The 20,553-nt window shown below is 40.6% G+C and overlaps 1 protein-coding gene across 1 annotated transcript in view; it reads right to left on the bottom strand.

The window, feature by feature from the left end:
* Nucleotides 1-19,778, bottom strand: part of EIF3E (eukaryotic translation initiation factor 3E) — a 43,990-nt gene extending 24,212 nt beyond the window's left edge. Inside the window, exons 1-6 of the mRNA XM_087686782.1 lie at nucleotides 19,472-19,778; nucleotides 19,186-19,340; nucleotides 18,649-18,876; nucleotides 18,432-18,553; nucleotides 18,073-18,292; nucleotides 17,810-17,952 (exon numbers count right to left, since the gene is read on the bottom strand). Coding sequence (XP_087542908.1) covers nucleotides 17,810-17,952; nucleotides 18,073-18,292; nucleotides 18,432-18,553; nucleotides 18,649-18,876; nucleotides 19,186-19,340; nucleotides 19,472-19,679 — 1,076 coding nt within the window. The 5' untranslated portion in view covers nucleotides 19,680-19,778. The remainder of the gene's footprint in view (nucleotides 1-17,809; nucleotides 17,953-18,072; nucleotides 18,293-18,431; nucleotides 18,554-18,648; nucleotides 18,877-19,185; nucleotides 19,341-19,471) is intronic.
* Nucleotides 19,779-20,553: the final 775 nt, after the last annotated feature.

Raw genomic sequence — 20,553 nt, 5'->3', positions numbered from 1 at the left:
CAACTATCCCTTAGATAATCCCAGGATATTCCTCCAAGGTGAAAGCATATCGGTTGTTCAATCCTCAAACAAACAGCATGATTATACAAAGAGAATATATATTTTTTTGGGACATTGTATAGTCTTATGTACCAAACTCCAAGCCCACTTCTCAGAATATACCATCGAAGCTCGTACCTTCTAAGCCGAGACTATTGCCCGTTGTTAACTTTCCCTCTGATTGTTGACCAAAATGAGACTTGGACCTTGGTGGATCGTCCGAGTCACAAGAAAGTCATTGGAACTAAGTGGATTTTTAGGACCAAGCTAAAAGCTGATGGGACTTTAGACAAGTACAAGGCGTCGTGCAAGGGATTTGACAAAAGCAAGGTATTGACTATGAAGAGACATTTGCCCCCTCCTGCACGATTGATATCTTTCTGTCTATTGGTTGCACTAACTGCTCACCAAGGTTGGCCAAATCTATCAAACGGATATCAAAAGTGTCTTTCTGAACGGTTATTTCACATAGGAAGTCTATGTGCAACAATCACTAAATTTTTTCTACTGACCTAAAAGACAAGGTCTTTCATTTGCAAAAAGGTATTTATGGGCTGAACCAAGTACCACAGTCTTGATTCCAAAGGATGGACGAGTTTCCTTGGATTCACAAATATCATTCTACCCCTTATGACCTAAACTTATATGTCAGTATCACTTCAAAAGAGTTTAACTATATCCTACTATACATAGACAATTAACTTTTCATTGGCTCAGATTCTACTACCAAAAATTAAGCCTCGGCTTAGCTCTACCTTTGAGATGATCGATCTCAATCAATTGTCCCACTTTTTAGGGATAGAGGTAGTGTCACCAAGTGGGAATACTTTTTGCGGTTGCCTTTCTTATTTACTTGTATAAATATTTTATTTTTCTTTTCTTTAGTTACTGTTGCTTTTTACCCCCACAATTCTCTTGGATTAAGCCGAGACCTTTGCATGGCCAGAAGAGGCAGCCATTGGGACAAATTGAACTAATGGTTTATCTGAGCCTTCGGACTGGTTCCATTTGGACAATGAACAATAGAATGGCAGTGGTTTGGGATTGTGTGCTTAGCCACTGGAGATGGTGCAAGACGATGAGCCTGGCCAAGACAAAAGATGCACATGTGAGAATGCTCACGGAATAAAAGTCGTTGTAATTGAGCCACATTACACTTTTTGATGTGGTTGCAATGATAAAAGTTGCTCAAAACAACTTGAGGAATGCAAAGATCACCATTCCTAAAATTTAGGGAGTTATTATTTTTGGACCCCAGAATTTGTTCGCATAATTATCTTCATTTTTGCACGAGGATTAATTCTTTGGTCCGTGCCGAGGTTAAATTTTGCACCGATCATGGAAAATTCTAGACCAGAAGATTTAAACGAGTAAATTGTTACATATATACCATGTGTCATAATTTGGGTATAACTTCCCACAGAGAGAGAGAGAGAGAGAGAGAGCATTTTAAAAAAACGTAATAGGCAGTAGGGGCAAATCTGAGCGTGAAGTTTTCTAGAGCTGAGAGCAGATTGTTGCAAGTGCATCAACTATGGAGAGTACTTCTTCATCTCTGACTCATGAACGGAGGTAGAGCTTGCTCCCTCTTGTCAACTCTCTCTCTATTCTCAGAGGAAATGCTCTGCGCAATGGGCTGATTCAATCAAACATATAGTTCTATGTTTTCTTTGCTCATCTGCTGAGGCAAAGCCTCACTGTCCAAGTTCAAGAGCAGCTGATTGCTTCTCCAATGCAAGAACTAAAGAAAGTGATGACCACGCCACACAAGAACAGGGTTTTCAGCTCTGATTTAGTGCTGCTTGTGGGACTGTTTTACTGTTGGAATGATGCCAGAGTCAAAGGGTTTGTAGTCCAATTGGTATGCAACAGATCTGGAATGGAATAAGGCTGAGAACAGGTCAAGAAACAAGTGAAAAACGGTAAATACAGAGTTCTGCAAATTGCAATTCCACACTTGAATTATTGAGTTATGCTCACAAAAAGTGTTTTCCTACTTGGGATATCATTCTGGATATGTTGTATTGTCCTTACGCAGCTGAAATTTACTCAGAAAGGGATGTCCTTCTGGATATGTTGTATTGTGCTTATGCAACTGAAATTTACTCAGAAAAGATAAAAGCCAATTGTTCACAGGAATTGTACTTTTGAACATTTCATTTTTTTTCTAATCTTCCATCTTTTAATTGATAAAGAAATACCGAGAGGGGGGCCAATCTTCGTGGCCAATCTGGTGTTGAGCGAGGGAGTGAGTTCTCTATTTGTGCGTGTATGTGAAAAGACCAGGTATTGGTTGAAGGGACTACCGCTTTATGTGAATCATAGACCGGTTACATGGTTTCATCCCCCGGATTTGAATTCTTTTCTGTAAAAATTTAAGCTCGGATAGTTTTCGATGAAAAGGTCATACACACAAGTTTTACAGAGATTACAGGTGAGAAAGACTACGAGATTTCTTCTTGTTTACAATATTTGCTCGATACAAGACTAGAGAGATGGCATACATGAATAAAGACAGAAAAACTCTCTCATGAAGAAGAGGGTTCTTCTTCTGCTCATAGACACCAAAGAGAGAGTATTGGTGCACAAGTGTCAGCACCTTCTAGAACCGAGATTGAACCACAGGATGACAAGCAAGAACAGGAGGACTTGTTTATGGCACACCTCCTCAATATGGTTGGCTCTTTCAAGCAGCTTGTAAAGAATCCTTGGATGCAAAAATTTTTGAAGTCACATAATGAGGATTCTCAGGTTGAGTCATCACATCATACCATAGAGCGCTCAAAAAAGCAAACCTCCAATGTGTGTGAGCATGTGAAAAAGACACCAAACATGGAGACAGGTCCAGTGCAACAAGAAGCACAAGCACAGGATCAAGGAGTGAATGGTCAAGGTAGTTATGCACAAGTGGCACATCAAACTATTCCTCCTTAGTTTACTACTTATCTTGGTTACTTTGGTGGTGGGTCAGATTTTCAAGCAATGGCTAGATTACCCACTGGTTGTCATGGATACTTGCCCAATGGGCCACCAAGAATGATGCCTATTGAGGCAGTAAACCCACTTTATCCTAATATTGGTCTACAGCCCGGTTATCAAACTTTGCAAAGTCCTTATTTCATGCCTGGAGTACAAAATGCAGTGGCTGGTTTTTGTCAGCCTAGTGGGCATATGGCAGCTAAGACATGTCAAATGAATGCTGATAATGCTGCTAAGGGACTCCCCTTTTTACAGCCACCTGTCTATGACAACCTAACACCAAAAAGTGCAAAGCCTAAAGACTATAAAGAGGGTGGTCAGGCATTAAAGTTTGAAACCTTCTGTGGTATGCAAGATAAGCTGAAAGCTTTGACATTTATACAGCAATTTGATGCAGCTTACACTGGAGGGAATTTTACTAAGACTTCTAAGGTGCGGAAGGCTACAACTTTTTTTGAAAGATAATGCTTTGCAGTGGTGGAACATATTGTTGATGCAAGGATATGCACCTGCCACTTGGGTCCATTTTAAACAACTGTTTGCAGCCTCATGGTTAACTAACACGTTTGAAGTAGATGTCATGACTGCATGGCATAAATTGGACACGATAAATTGTGCAGATTTAAAAGAGCACAATAAGAAATTTTGGGAAGCACTTTTGCATGTGAGTTCTTACAGGACAGTGCCCCTGTCAAAAAATGAAGTGGGAAAGGGCTAGGGGGTTGGGATTTGAGCTTGCACATCAATGAATGCCACAAGACATGCCAAATTGTGCCCGAAGCCATCAGAGATTATTGTACCAAGACCAGGGTTACAAATATGGTACAGTTAGATGAAAATACTATTGTGGCAAATGCATTGTTGAAAGGAAAAGCTGACTGCTTGAAAGACACTCAAAAGAAGGATTCTCAGTTTGAGCAGGATCCTTGCAAGAATAAGAAGTAATTTCCAAAAAAGACCAGTTTTACAAAGAAGTCTTTTTGGAAAAAAAGATTTCAGCAGCAACCTCAGACTTCTTTTAAACAGGGCAAAGAACAAAAGAGGCCGCTTTTTGGCAAATCATTTGAAGAAAGAAAGGCTTTAATGATGGCTAGGAAATGCTTTATATTTGAACAAAAAGGCCATATTGCTTCTAAGTGCCCATAGCAATCATCTAAAGATGCGGAGGATAAAGATGCGCCAAGAAAAAAAAAGCCCAACATTGGCTTAGTGTCTAATATGGTGGGAGATCAATCAATCGATGATGCTACAAAATTGTGCAGAGCTTGGGAAAAGATCAAAGATTACAGATTGCTTATTTTCTTTGATCCTGGAGTCGTGCAAACTTTATCTCACCGGCATTGGCAACTAAGCTAGGTATACGTCTCGAGGAAATGGGACTAGTTGGAGCAGTTGATTTGGCATGCCCAAGACATACTGAACCTATCACCCCCATTCTTCGCAAACTCCGTATGCACATTCAAAGTTGTGGACACAGAGGAGTTCCATATTATGCCTTTAGAGGGCTGTGATGTTCTGTTGGGTATTCCATGGTGCTACAGGAAGCATACTATCTTGGATACTTACAATAGAACGATTACTCTTATACATGAGGGCAAGACTCATGTGTTAGATGTGAAGCTTAAAGGAGAGTCTGTCCCAGTTGTTTCCGCTTCTACAATTACATCTGTAATGAAAAATCATATTGCTGCGTATTTGGTTTTCACAAAGTTAATGAAGTTGATAATAATGTGTTTGTACTAGATGAAAGTAGAAGGGTTTTCTTGGATAAATTCAGTGATTGTTTCTCAAATTCGTTACCAGGAGAGTTACCCCCTGAGAGACCTAAAGATCATACCATAGATCTTATTCCAGGGACTAGTCCGCCCAATAGGCCACCGTACAGGGTCAGTGCAACACAGCAGAAAGAGATTATGACACAAGTTAATGAGCTTTTAGAGAAGGGACTAATTCAGCCCAATAGTTCTCCGTTTTGTTCACCTGTGTTGCTAGTTCGAAAAAAGGACGGCTCTTGGCGAATGTGTATTGACTACAGAGCCTTGAACAAGAATACGATCAAGAATAGGTTTATGATTCCAAGGATAGATGACGTTCTTGATCGATTACAAGAAGCAAGAATATTTAGCAAGATAGATTTGAAAAGTGGATACCATCAACATCAGAATCACGCCAGAGGATATCCATAAGACTACTTTTAGAATGACATTTTGTCTCTGAATTTCTAGTCATGCCATTTGGATTGACCGATACTCCTGCTACGTTTAACAGGATGATGGATAGAATTTTCCGCCCTTATTAAAGTTTCGTTGGCACATTCTTTGATGACATGATTATCTTTTCAACGAATGAAGAGGAGCATAGAAAACACTTAGTTACAATCTTTAGTGAGCTTAAGCATAACAGATTGCTCATTAATGGTAAAAATAGTGAATTCTTTTTAGAAGAGATTCACTTCCTTGGGAATATAGTTTCTAAAGATGGTGTGAAGATGAATCCTACAAAGATAGAAGCAATTGTCTCTTGGCCAAACTTAAAAACCGTTCATGATGTCCGCAATTTGCTTGGCCTATGCTCTTACTACAAAAGATTTGTAAAACACTTTGCAGAGATTGCTTCTCCTTTCCATGCGCTTGAAAAGAAGGATGTCAAATGGTAATGAACTAACAAAGAAAAATCAGTATTTAGATGTTTGAAGGGAAAAATGACTACAGATCCAATACTTATTTTGTCAGATCTGTCTAAGTCATTCATAGTGCAATGTGATGCATGTGGAAACAGCATTGGTGATGTATTAATCCACAATGGTCGAGTTGTAGAATACGAGAATAGAGTACTCTCTATCATTGAAAGAACTTACCAAATTTATGAGAAATAATTATTGGCTATGATCCATGCACTTTCTAGTTGGAAGCACTATTTGCTTCGTGCTGATTTTGTAGTGCAAACAGATCATCAAAAACCCAGGTACTTTCACACAGGCTAAATTGTCAAAGAAACACATGCGTTGGGCAAATTTCCTCTCCATGTTTCATTTTCAGATAGGGCATATGGAAGGCAAGAAAAATGTAGTTGCATATGCTTTATCTCGCAAACCACAAGTGTCAATTGTTTCAATTTCTTATCACCATGAATTGGATAATATGAAAGAGCAGTATGCTGATGACGAAGATTTCTCTGAAATCTATGAACAGTTGATCAATGGCCAACATCATGATCATTATATATTCAAAGAAGGCTTTATCATGATACATGGAAGACTATGCACTACAAAACAGCTAAGGCCAAAAGTTTTTTAGAAAATCATGCTCCACCGTATGCAGGATATCGTGGTATAGATGCTACAGCCAAAGCAGTAGAGACTTTCTTCTATTGGCGAGCCTTGAGATCTAATGCTAGTTGAGAAAAACAGCTGTTTATTTTGATGGTTCAGCTTGTGCTTCTGCAGTTTAGTGCGTTTACTCTTGTATTCGTGATAAAATGGCTGCAACCTCTTCCAGTTCACACATCAAGAGTTTCATGGAAATCAAACGGTCTGATGGTCATGGCTTTGACCTTTGGAAAAACCGTATGCAAGGCATTTTGTTCCTAAAGCATTGTGAGAATGCTTTGCAAGAAGATAAACCCGCACTAATGTCTAATGCAGATAGGGCCAGAGTGAATAAAAAGGTTGTGGCTTACATAAAGATGGGTGTCACTGGTGACATTCTGACAGACATTAAGGGTTTAGATACAAGTTATGCAATATAGAAGAAGCTGAAAACTACTTATGAGAACACCACACATGTTAATTAGGTGCATTTAATGCATACGTTGGTAAATATGCGACTGGATGACTCAAAGCCTACAGCTGTGCACTTAAGTGCATTTACAAGGATTTTAAATCAACTCAAAGATGCAAATTTGGACTCTGATGATAAGTTGAGGGCGATTATTTTTATCATGACACTTCCCGATTCTTGGGAGACCTTGGTGGTTTCACCCAGCAATAACCCCAATCTCTCATATGATGGGGTGAGGGGTTCTATCTTGAATGAAAAAATTAGACATATGTCTAATGGAGAAGGCAGCAACACAGCTTATAATGTAAGAGGCAGGGCTAAAAAGAAAAATGCAAATGCAAGGCGCAGAAATAGTAACAAGAGCAAAGGAGACGAAAAGAGTGACATTACTTGCTATCATTGTGCTCGGAAGGGCCACAAGAATCCTGATTGCAGGTATTACGAGAAGGAACAAGAGAGAAAGAAGAATATAGGAGAAAAATATGAAGGAAGAAAGACAGATGCATCGGAGACAACCAAAGGCAAAGAAAAGGCCAATGCGGCCTCTAGTGTGGTCAAAGAGGAGCTTTTAGATACAAAGGCCGATGTATTATGTGCAATTGATTTTAATGCCCTTATATGTCACATGCAAGATATGCAGATTACCAAGGCTGATATGATTAATGCACTCTTGTAAGTTAATGATGGTGTCACTCAAACTTGGATTGTAGACTCTGGTGCCTCTTTCCATGTGACTCCTTGCTTGGAGTGTTTTGCTATGTACAATGCAGGCAGTTATGGAAAGGTGTATCTTGAAAATAACCACGCTTGTAGCATTGATGGGATTGGCACAGTACACTTGTCTTTAGACAATGGTCAAGAGCTTGTGTTGAAAGATGTCAGATATGTGCCTGGCATTAAAAAGAGTTTACTATCTATTGGTCAACTTGACTTGCATGGCTACACCACACTGTTTGGTGGTGGTTTGTGAAAAGTGAAAAAGGGTTCCATGCTGATTGCAAAGCATTGATGGGATTGGCACAGTACACTTGTCTTTAGACAATGGTCAAGAGCTTGTGTTGAAAGATGTCACATATGTGCCTGGCATTAAAAAGAGTTTACTATCTATTGGTCAGATCTATTGGTCAGCTTGACTTGCATAGCTACACCACACTGTCTAGTGGTGGTTTGTGGAAAGTGAAAAAGGGTTCCATGCTGATTGCAAAAGAAACCAAGAAGGGCACTTTGTGTTGCTTGCACTGTATAGCCTTGAATGGCAAGTTTCCTACAATTGCTGAAATTTGCAGCAACTTAGAGTTATGGCATAAGAGATTAGGTCATATAAGCCAAAAAGGACTTGATGTTCTTACCTCTCTGAAGAGGGTTGATGGAAAAGGCTCTAAACTTGACTTTTGTAATGAGTGTCAGTTTGAAAAGCAAATAAAAATTTCATTTTACTCTGGTGTCTCTCGTAAGTCCAATGTCTTGGACTTAGTGCATTCTAATGTATGTAGTATGCCCATGAAATCATTGGGTGGTGCTGCATATTTTGTCTCCTTTATTGATGGCTGTTCCAAGAAGATTTGGGTGTACTTGCTGAAAAAGAAAAGTGAAGTGTTTGCTGTTTTTTAAAACTTTTCAAGCATTTGTGACCACTCAGACAGGTAACAAGCTGAAATGCTTGAGAACTAATAATGGGGGTGAGTTCACATCGACTAAATTCAAGTCCTTTTGTGACTTTATTAAGAGGAAACTTACAGCCCCTTACAGCCCTTCTTCAAATGGGGTGGTAAAAGATATAATAGGACTTTATGTGAAAGAGTGCGGTGCATGCTGTCCACTCCTAATCTCCCTCATGCATTTTGGGGAGAGGTACTCAAAACCGCGGTTCACATCTATAATAGCTCTCCAGACAGGTCCTTAAATAATAGCATCCCTGAGAAGGTTGGGTCTAGCAAATCGGCCTCATATGACCATTTATACATTTTTGGTTGTGATGCTTTTGTGCATGTTAGGGATGAGCAGAGAAACAAACTTGACCCAAAATCCACCAAAGGCATTTTCATGGGCTATGGTGATGAGGGTGAATTTGGCTACAGAGTGTGGTTACCTCAGTCCAAGAAAATTATTCGCAGCCATAATGTTGTGTTTAATGAGGCAAAATTGCTGAAAGGTACTTTAGCCTCTAATGAAGATATGAAAAAGGCAAAATTTCAAAGTTTGCAACCACCTATTACTTCAAAAAATGAGCCTCATGATGCTGTACCACAAGCTGAAACTGATGATCAGCCGGTTATTTTTTAGCCAGATGATGATGGACAGCAAATAGAAGCACAAGGAGGTCATGGACAGCAAGATAGGCTTGTTGATTATGAAAATGTAGGTGCTGGAAATGAAAATGCAGGTGCTGTACAGCATGAACAACATGCTGAAAATGGTTTACAACAGCCAATAAATGCTGTGAATAATATACCTCCAGATGTAGACCCAATTCCTGAAAATGTTGATCATTGGGTACGCAAGTCTACACATATAAGAAGGATACCACATAGATTTAACCCCTCCTTGCATTATGTGATGCTTATAGATAAGGGTGAGCCTCTTACACACAAAGAGGCCAAGTCATGTGAGTTCAGCAGTAAGTGGGAGCTAGCTATGTAAGAAGAGATTAAATCTCTATATGCAAATGATACTTGGGAACTTGTGTCATTGCCCAAGGGAAGGAATCCACTTTCAAACAAATGGGTGTACAAAGTCAAGACAGTTGATGGGAAACCCAAGTGCAAGGCAAGGCTAATTGCCAAAGATTATGCACAAACGGAAGGGATTGGCTTCCAAGAGGTCTTCTCACCTGTTGTGAAGATGACCACTTTATATGTGCTTTTTCCTCTTACTACTGTTTTGGATTTAGAGCGGTATCAAATGGATGTAAAAACAACTTTCTTACATGGTGACATTGATGAGGAAATCTACATGAAACAGCCTGAGGGCTTTGTAGTTCCTGGAAAAGAGCAGATGGTGTGTAAGCTAAAACGCAGCCAGTATGGGCTGAAACAAGCACCACAGCAATGGTACAAAAAGTTTCACACTTTTATGCTATCTCATGAGTTTACACGCAGCCATGTAGATCATTGCTTGTACATGAAAAAGGATACAAATGGCAGTCCCATCATACTTGTTTTGTATGTGGATAATATGTTACTAGCTGGCAAAAGAAAGACTAGCTTGGATGCTCTCAAAAATCAGCTGAAATCAGCTTTCTCGATGAAAGATTTAGGAAATGCATAGCATATTTTGGGTATGAGGATTCATAGAGATAGAATGCAGAAATTGCTATTTTTATCTCAAGAAAAGTACATTGGAAAGGTACTGGACAGATTTAATATGGCCGAAGCTAAGCCTTTTGGGGTACCTTACCTCCTTATCTCAAGCTTAGCAAAGCCAACAGCCCGAAAGATGACCTACAAGCAAATGCTATGAAAGGAGTTCCTTATGCATCAACTTGTGGCTCTCTTATGTATGCTATGGCTACTACTCGTCCAGACATTGCTCATGCAGTGGGAGCTGTTAGCAGGTTTATGTCAAATCCTGGCAAAGCACATTGGGAGGCTGTCAAGTGTATTCTTCAATACCTTAAGGATACACAAAGAAAAAGATTTGCTATGGGCAGGGTGCACTTAGTTTGCAGGGTTATTGTGATGCAGACATGGCAGGTAACTTGGACACTCGTAGGTCCACCAACGGGGATGTCTTTATAGTTGTTGGTGGGGCTGTTTCTTGGTGTTCCAGGTTGCAGAACATTGTTGCACTGAGTACCACTGAAGCCGAATACATATCAGCTACTGAAGCTTCTAAGGAAGCTATATGGTTGAGCAGACTTGTAGAGGATCTCGGCATGTCTATGGGTACTGCAGTTTTGGAATGTGATAGCCAGAGTGCTGTGTATATGGCTAAGAATGCCATGTATCATTCACGCACAAAGCATATAGATGTGCAATATCATTTCATCAAACAGATTCTGGAAGATGGTCAACTCACATTGACCAAGATTAAAACACAAGACAACCCTGTAGATGTTTTCACTAAAAGTCTAAGCAAAGCTCACCATGAGCATTCCATACGACTAGTAGGAGTCGGTTAGCTAGAGATTCACATCAAACCTTTAAGTGGGAGGTTGTTGGGATAAAGGCCCGGTTTAAACCCCCAACCCCTCATGTATAGTACACACACGGAACTTCTTCAGGGAATGATGGAATCCGGACTATCATTTGCAGATTCAGCAATCATTTGCAAATTCAGCAAACAGACACATTTCATTCCTGTAAGAAAAAAGGTTAAGTCAAAACACATGGTAAAGATATTTATGCATAAGATCTTCAAGTACCATGGAATGCCACAGTCAATTGTAAATGATAGAGACCCAAGAATCACTAGCTTGTTTTGAAAAGCATTGTTTGAAAATATAGGCACTACGCTGAAATTTTCATCTTCTTTCCATCCACAAACTGATAGACAGTCTGAAGAAGCAAATTCAATTGATTTAGATCTACTAAAGTGTTATGTTTCAGATCATAAGACTTCTTGGGAACACTACTTGCCATTGGTTGAGTATGTATACAATAATACACTGCACTCATCTATTGGCAAAGCACCTTTTGAGATTATGGAAGGTGGAAAGAAACTGCCTCCCATTTTGCAAACAAAAGATAACATTTTTGAAGCAGATCGTTATGTAAAAGATTGGGAAGAAGCATATAAAAAGGTCAAGTATGCCTTAGAAAAGTCACAAGCTAAACAGAAAAGAGTTGTTGATAGTCATCATCGGGAACTCTTGTTCAAAAAGGATGATTGGGTCTTATTGTATTTTGAAAAGGCATGTTTGAGAAAACAAAAGGGCAAGGAACGTTTGTTTCAAAAGCTGACTATGCGTTACTAAGGTCCTTTCCAATTCTCAGAGAAGATCGATGATGTGGTATATAGGCTGAAATTGCCAGAGAATTGGAAAATTCATAATGCATTCCATGTGGGCCTATTGAGGCCTTTTATGGTTCAAGAGGAACAGCCTGAAGTAGAGGAATTAGATGAGATTCTAGTTCTTGAGCAGTTCCTGGCACATAAGGATAGGAAAGTGGAAGGTAGATTTATAGGAAGATTTTTTGTAAAGTTCAAGAACTATTCACCAATGGATGTTTAATGGAAGGAAGAGGCTGAATTGGTAGATTCACCTCCGTTATTGCAACTTTACCGAGAAGCTTTCTTGCTGGAACCTACAGTGACTTAGAATGCTTTTTGAAGCTCATTGAATAATGCACAATGTATGGTTTACACTTAGCATTAACATGTGTATCATTGAATGAAATCTCAGTGCTTTGAAGTTGTATTTGTTACACTTCAATTGAATGATTATACATATTGTGACACTAATAGTTCGAGGATACGTGCTATCGCCTTGTATTGCATCTGGAAACATGTATATTAGAAAGGCTCCTAGAAAGGCACCAAAATCGATAAGAAATTTGTCAGAAGATGTCATGGAGTCAAATGCCAAAAACGCAAAAAAAATTGGGTTAAAAACAGAAAGTGACAACAACATCGGAGCTGCCAAATGCAACCAAAAGGTCACAACTTGAAAACACAGATCTTGGAAGGGCTAACGTCAACTGACACTGCAGTACATACAACAAACGCAAAAGATTCACAGGGAAATCTGCACAATGGACAAGAGCAAACAATCACCTAATCAACAAATGAAGGGGAAGGCCTAAAGTTAACAGAGAAATCGTGGCAGGAACCTAGATCTTGCAATCTAATACCATGTCAGAAATGGTGCAACAATGAAAGCATAGATACGTGCTGAAATAAACAACCGAATACAAGATAAAAGAGAAAGAAAACAGAAGAACTCTGCAAAAGAAGAGAACTCAAAGATATGCTCAAGAAATGAAATCTATATGCCAAACACGAAACTGTTGCATACAACAATGAGTCACTCACTGCATGGACACTAGCACCGGCTCCTCTCTCCAACGAAAAGTCCACCTAAAGAATGATGATGACTGAATATAGAAATAAAACAGGCCAAATATAGCAACTCGTCGACCAACATTAGATGCCACAAATAAATCACTGAAATAATGATGATGTGCCCAACTCTAACTAATAACAAGCATGCACAAGCTCACATAAGCTGAAAATCTTGCTAACGAAACCAACCTTCCTCCTCACAGAGGGTGATAATAACCTTATTTAACAATAATTACAGAAAATAATTAATTCATATAGGCAAAAATACATACTTTACCACTTAATCTTAGACAATGAACAACCTATTGACCCCAAACTCGCACGCCCCTTGTGGTATTTCTTTATCTTGAATTGCAATCCAGATGGAATACAATGAGATTCCTTGAATCTCCTTACCTCTCCAATTGCCTCTTGCTATCATAAATGACCGACAAGCATTCAAACCAATTTGCCCCTTAGTTTGCTTAAGGATTGGCATTTACCCTTGTTAACCGTCAGACAAACAAGGTGGAAAATTTGGAAAATCTAAAGCGAAGGACAAAGGCCAATGCAAAAGTGAAACGGAAAACGAAGGTGCGCCAAGAAAAATATGGAAGCACAAGAAATGCAAAAAATTCCTAAATAAATAAAAAATGCGCACAAGGAAAAGCGCAAGTCAATACTTTTGTAAAAGAGCGCAAGCATATCATGATTTAATTTAAGGAGCACCGGGCTCTCACCCGTGCAATTTGTAAATGTAGACGGGCGGTGGAAAGAAAGCTAGGAAGATAGAAGAACAATGGAAAAAAGGACCTAGACCACGGCCGGCCATGTAAAAAATGTGATAAGGGGATAATAGCCCAAAAAAGGGATTTAGAGTTTTGTATATAAAGTTGAAAAGTTAATGAAAAGCTCATTCTTGTATGTGGCCAAAAGTAGCTCTCCTCTTCTTCTTCTTCTTCTTCTTGCTTGCTTGAGCTTGTGCTTGAGAGAGGGAGTGTGAGAGTGTGAGTGTGAGGGAGTGAATATGTGAGGGTGAGGAACCGGGGAGGAGAAGCTCTCCATCTTCTCCTCTCTTCTTCTCTTCTCTTCTCTTCTCTTCTCTTCTCTTGCTCGTGGTGATGGAGCTTGAAGCGTGGAGCTTGAGGATGGAGCTGTCAGAAGTGGAGCAGCGGTGGAAGCATAAACATGTGCTGAAATAAACTGCTGAAACACAAGACAAAAAGAGAAAAGAAAGAACACGATACAGATGAGAACTCAGATGTATGCACGGGAAATGGAATCCATATATCTGAACACGAGACAGTCGCATACAACAGTGAGTCACTGGCTGTGTGGGCACTGGCACTGGCTCCTCTCTCCACAGAGTCTGCAGACGGTGAAGATGATGATAATGACTGAGGAGGAGCCACTGAGTATATATAGACTGAAAAAGTGGGGAGCAATAATGCTGGTCGGACAGCATTAATACTGGCCAACTGGTGCATAAAAATGCTCCACTGGCATAAAATGCCACACTAGAAAAAAACCTAAAATACCTAATAAAAATGCCCAGCCCAGATCAAGCTCAGACTCACACATGAGCTGACAAATACTCTGCTAACACCCTCTCTCAGATCATGAGTGATCTGATACAATGCAATAGTACAATGAAAAGGGATCAGAAACTATACAACATAGAACCACCAAGTAGAACCATGGATACCCAAGCAGTGGGTGATCAAGCCACCACCAAGGTGCCTCGGAGAGAACCTGATGTCGATGTCAATCATACCAAACACCAGAAAATAGAGAAGATCATAGCATGTCTCTGTGTCCATCACTAATGTCTCGCAGTAGCATACAAGACAATACTGTCAAAAATGCCCCTGAACATAGGTGACCATGGATTTCCCGCCTTTGGCCAGACCACCAAAGTGTCCCCTCATGTGAGCTCCAGACGAAAGCCTCCCGCTCTCTGTCAGATAACCAGCTCAGCATGAACCTGGATGTCAATCCCAGCTCCAGGATTTGATTCCGCCAGACTGAAGTCGATGCGTCAGGGACGTCCCTCTCTGGAACCTGTGCACCTGTATAAAAGTATAGATGAGGCGCGGCTGCCCCATCTGAACACCCGCTCACACTCCCTCTCTGGCACAAGAGAGTCATGAGGGATGACCTCATCACCACCACTAGAAAGCAGCCGAGGAAGGGGCCACCAAGCCCTTCCCGCAATCCGAAGAAGAGGATCCCTTCCGCGCCTTGGACTTCACCTTGGTCGGAGGATCGGAGTCGGAGTCTGATGAAGGAGAGGACTCATCGGTAGAGTCAGCATCCAGCTTCGTCTTCTGCTCCTTCTTCCTGGAAGCCGCTAACTTCTTGCAGTCCTTCCGCAAATGTCCCTTCTTGCCACAGTGGTAACACTGGGCCTTCGACTTCTTCTTCCCATCACCCCTCTCTGAAGCTACATAAGCCTCACCTCCATAATGTGCCGGAAGCCGCCCCTGTAATCTCAAGGATGCATCATGGTTGTCCTCATCAAAGTCTTCAGGAAGAGGAAAAGGACGGAGAGGTCGAGCAATAGCTCCATAGACGATGACAGCACGCCATGTGAGATAATCAGGTCCATGTAACGTATCATCAGTGAAAGTGCACGGAGGAGCCATATGGAGAGGATAAGAAGAGAAGTAGAGAAGAGATGGAATTTAGAGAGGAAACACAGCCAAAACACAAGCACAGACTACAGAAAATGAGAGTTCACATGCAATATAACCCAAAATCTGATCAATAGAAGACAAAATCTGCTGCAGAAAGTCAAAAAATCAGTCAAAAACTGCCAAAAACAGAGAAAACGGCCTGAATTAACAGTCACCCAACCCACGAGAGATGCTGAATCAGCAAAAACGCAGGCTGTAAACTGCAGGAAAACAGGTAGAAAACTGTTGCCAGTAGCTACAGATGAAAAACGCAGGCAGCAGAGGGTGCGTAGGCAGCAGGCGATGGCAAAACTGCAAAAAACGCAGGCTGAAAACAGTCCCAAAACATGTCGCCTGTCTGCAACAGCAATTGTCAGATCAGCAGGGATACTAAACAGTCCTGAAATCAGCAAGAAAACACAGCAGAAACACAAATCCTGAAAACTGATACCATGTCAGAAGTGGAGCAGCGGTGGAAGCATAAACATGTGCTGAAATAAACTGCTGAAACACAAGACAAAAAGAGAAAAGAAAGAACACGATACAGATGAGAACTCAGATGTATGCACGGGAAATGGAATCCATATATCTGAACACGAGACAGTCGCATACAACAGTGAGTCACTGGCTGCGTGGGCACTGGCACTGGCTCCTCTCTCCACAGAGTCTGCAGATGGTGAAGATGATGATAATGACTGAGAAGAAGCCACTGAGTATATATAGACTGAAAAAGTGGGGAGCAATAATGCTGGTCGGACAGCATTAATGCTGGCCAACTGGTGCATAAAAATGCTCCACTGGCATAAAATGCCACACTAGAAAAAAACCTAAAATACCTAATAAAAATGCCCAGCCCAGATCAAGCTCAGACTCACACATGAGCTGACAAATACTCTGCTAACAAGAGCTTGCTTGAAGCTTGCACTTAAATCGTGGAGCTACCGGAGTGCGCGAGAGAGGAGGTAACTCGAACGGCATGAAGATAAGCTCACTACACCCGTAGATATGGATGGTTGCTCACGGTGATGGAGCTTGGAGCATGGAGCTTGAGGATGGAGCTTGCTTGAAGCTTGCACTTGAATCGTGGAGCTACCGGGGAGAGGAGGTAACTCAAACGGCATGAAGGTAAGCTCACTACACCCGTAGATATGGATGGCGCGTCGACTATGTGAGAGGTAGCCATTAGTGCTCGGCTTGGAACGCTTGAAACAATAAGCGGTCCGTGGGTCTTGGCGGTTGAGTGAAAGCTCCCACAACCCTTCTCCTCGTGAGAAATTCAACCCCCAATCTGATATCGGCTGGCTGGTTGGCCTCTTAAATCTCCTTGAAATTCTTTAATTTCAACTGCTGAAATTCAATCCTAGACCCTCAATTTTGAAAACACATCTTAAGGTAGCTGTCAAACTTTGATTTCTGTTGTAAATACTACTGGAAAATATTGAGGGAAGTTGAGAAATGGCTAGAGAATGGGAGAAAATACTACAAAGAGAGAAATTTCAGAGTTTCATCGCAAGGAAGACTAAAAAACTCTTGTCACTCTGCTTAAATAGCCATGAAAGCTGTCACCTACTACTTAGGGTAATCAAAAAGGCTATTCCCCCCTCCTATATGCTATCACCTGCACCAAAAAAACCTTGGGTTGCCATCACCTACACCTAGAGGGCTCCAAATTGCTATCACCTTGCTATAAAATTGGTCCTTGGTGGCTACATATCACATCGGCATCATCTAACAACCTTCATCTCTCTCACAACGACTGAAGTAGACTTCCATTAGCTCCCAAAAATATTTTTTCCACTTGCATGGGCAATTTTTGCCAAGTGGTAGCCTCTTAGTGACCAGATGTAAACACACCCTTAACTAGAGCAATTAAGGGTAAGCAGTCATACTAAAAAGCCTCAATGATTCATGTTTGTGTTTGTAGCTAGTCTTACATGTACATCAATCAAGCCCTCCGTCGATACCTATACATGATTTGCTAAATCACTTTTTGTGTACAAGATAAAGTGGACTTTCACACATTGTGTTTAGCTTACAATTTGCAGTAGAAGTGTCTCTACCAAGCATCCAAGAGTGTCTAGCTTGCACCATGCCTAAGTAAAGCTTGCACTGATGACCATCCCGACATCATATTTTGGTGATACTGGATTGGACTGAACATAGAAAGGACAAGCTTCTACCCAAAGTGCTGGTTTGTCAATATGGGGCAAAGTGCTGGTTTGTCAATATGGGGCAAGGAGTTGGTCATGCATAATGAATGCCAAAAAATTAAATAGGACAAGTAACTAGCCACTCACAGCAAAGATAATCAACTCAGACTATGTATACAAAAGTTCGTGTTCACCGCAAGTTTACCGAATATCAATGCATTGATGGATACGACAATACGTCTCAAAAATAAAAAGCCTGGCATTTTCCAGAAACTCAACTCGCAGAGGGACTGCTACAAATCCATTTTCAGAGACTTGCTTTCCCAGGAAGAAATCATTTGCAATGACCTGTTAATACACCAAAACACCAATAATCAAACACATGTTTGAAGTACTTGCCCTGGCTGCTGTGCTGATTTATAACAAGACATAATGTCAAAAACGGTAACTTTCAGACTTGAGTGTTACCTCTTCACACTCAAATAGCTTCTGTTGAGCCCTTTCAAAGTCATAGTTCACAAACAAGCACTCCAGAAACTCAGTGATAGGATCTTTATATGTGTACTGCTCTTGTTGAATGACTTTAACCAGCTCCTTCAGATGATTTCTTCTCCTCTTATTGGTGATAACAGCAATGGCAAGGTACCGTAAAAGATGGTGTGCATTGGTCTGAATTGCGTTCAAATACCTAATATAAGCATTAGGTTAAATACATGGTACAATGTTTGGTTTAAATTTAGCTCCAGAACACGAAATCGAATTTAGCAGCAGTGATGCACAACTAATGTGGTATAGTCCATGCATTGTCATGAAAAAAATGATCTGACCTTTCCTGGAAAAATAAATCTATTATAGCATTCCTCCCATTCTCATGATTAAAGTATATGAAAAGACTCCAATGCATCAACCAAGTCCTGTTTTGTAACTGGTTAAGAGGTGAAGCAAAATTCTGCAGCCGCAATAAACACAGAAGTGTTAAAAGATAACCAACAAGATGGAGATAGAAATAAACTGGACCAATTCATTGACAAAGTGAGCCCTTACCATGGATTCAATCACATCTTTCAATCTATTGAGCTCCTCTAAGGCAACATCCCAATTCTGCATCAATATTTCAGCAGCAAGTTTTCCCCACAGAGCACTAAAGCTTCGATCACTATTTGTACAGAGCGTTCGGTACTGGTACAAATAATCTGCTGCTCCAGAGTAATTGCCACACTCAAACTGAAACTTGGCATATTGATACAGTGCTTCTATTTGATTTTGCCCAATCTATCATTCCACAGGCATCGACATTAGAAAGCCCCTGAATACAGCTTTAATACTCTACGCACTTCTGGAACAATAAGTTTGGGCGCTCCTCTACTCAATGGGAAATTAACATCAACACCTCAGCGAATGAACCATTGAACCAAAACCTTACATTTAGCTGAATCTAATGCGGACATTGGTTTAGAAATTGAAAGAATCAGCCAGGCATCTAGATGGAACTATGCCGTTATGTCCTTTGTGAAAATGTTTACACAGACGTACACGACTCAGAGAAACGTTAAAACAGCCAGCTACATGTGTATGTCTAACCTGATAACGATCGTTCAGCATCTGGAGGTTGTACTGTTTATCAGAACGCAGCTCCTGAACAAGAGATGGATTTTGCAAAAAGCTTATGAGAGAGGCAGCAGACTCCTCCAGCATTTTCATTCTGGCCACAACCTCGACACGCCTGTCGACCATTTCTGTCACAGGGAAAAAGTTTTCACACAAGAAACCTAATTTTCACTGGATACATTAAGTATTCAGATGCAGTAATCGAGGTTAACTCGAGGGAATATGCGTATGGGAAAAACGCGCGTGGAAATATGCGAACCTTGAGGGACGTCCTCGGTGTGATACAGGCTCTTGTGGATGTCCATGGCGTAATCGACCATGTTTGTTTTCGCCAGAAGCTCGATTTTAGCTTTAAGGATCTGGTCATCGCTGTACAGGCCCTTGTCCTGCAGAAACTCCAGGAGGGGGAACACAAGGTGGCGGTCGAGGTAGGGAGCTATCTTGTAGGTAAGGTCGTACTGCGCCATGGCTGTTCCACAGAGAGAGAGAGAGAGTGAGTGAGTGAGTGTGTGTGTGTGTGTGTCTTTCTCTCTCTCTCTCTGCAGCAGCCGCGAAAAGAAGGAAAAATGATAGACCTAAAGCCTTGTAAAAACTGTTCCCGTGATCATGCCCATAAGAATTGAATTAATTGATCATAAAATTAAGGAAATTTTACCCAAATACCCCTCAAATTCCTAAAGAGATTGAAATCTCAATGCGACTTACCTTAAACATTTTAGTGTCAACAGCAATAAAGAACAGTTGATCAAAATATATGTCTTGGGGCTCTGTGGTTCTCATGTTGGCAGTAGAAATAGCAGAGTCTTCCATCATCTAAGATGTCAGATTTTAACCTTTTTCTGGGAGCTGGTTTTTTAGGACACCATGGTTTCATTTAGTTGGCTGGATATTGTATATAAGAACTCTTGGTTTTGGGAGGAGGAAAGGAAATTTAAAGGTAATAGGAAAGGTTGATGAATCTCTGTGATCTTTGATATGTTGTAAAAGCCTTTTTTTTAAAAGAAATATTATTATCTTTTCGCATCAAATTAGAAAGGGAAGTTTAAATGGAGTGTTTTGCATTTTAAGAGTCCTTGGACTGTTTACGTCCATGTGGTTTCTCATCAATATGTGCTGTTTGAGGATGGTTCACATCAACATTACTACCAATGAAGTGGTGACAACTCTACTTCAAAAGTGGTTGCATGTGTCAAGAAGCCACAACTTACAAAAAATGCATGTATAATATGGGAAGATCTGAGCAATAGCAATAACTTGTGATGTAACAAAGGGTTGAGCTTGTGTACATGTGATTGCTATAATCTTGTGTGCTCATTAACCCTATTTTGAGTCAACATGCAA

The sequence above is a fragment of the Lygodium microphyllum genome, chromosome 10, assembly GCF_053477565.2.
Source record: "Lygodium microphyllum isolate KBCC chromosome 10, Lygodium_microphyllum_v1.1.10, whole genome shotgun sequence".
NCBI classification, from domain to species: domain Eukaryota; kingdom Viridiplantae; phylum Streptophyta; class Polypodiopsida; order Schizaeales; family Lygodiaceae; genus Lygodium; species Lygodium microphyllum.
Note: the sequence above shows the minus strand (reverse complement) of the source record. Positions and strands in the feature narration are given on the sequence as shown.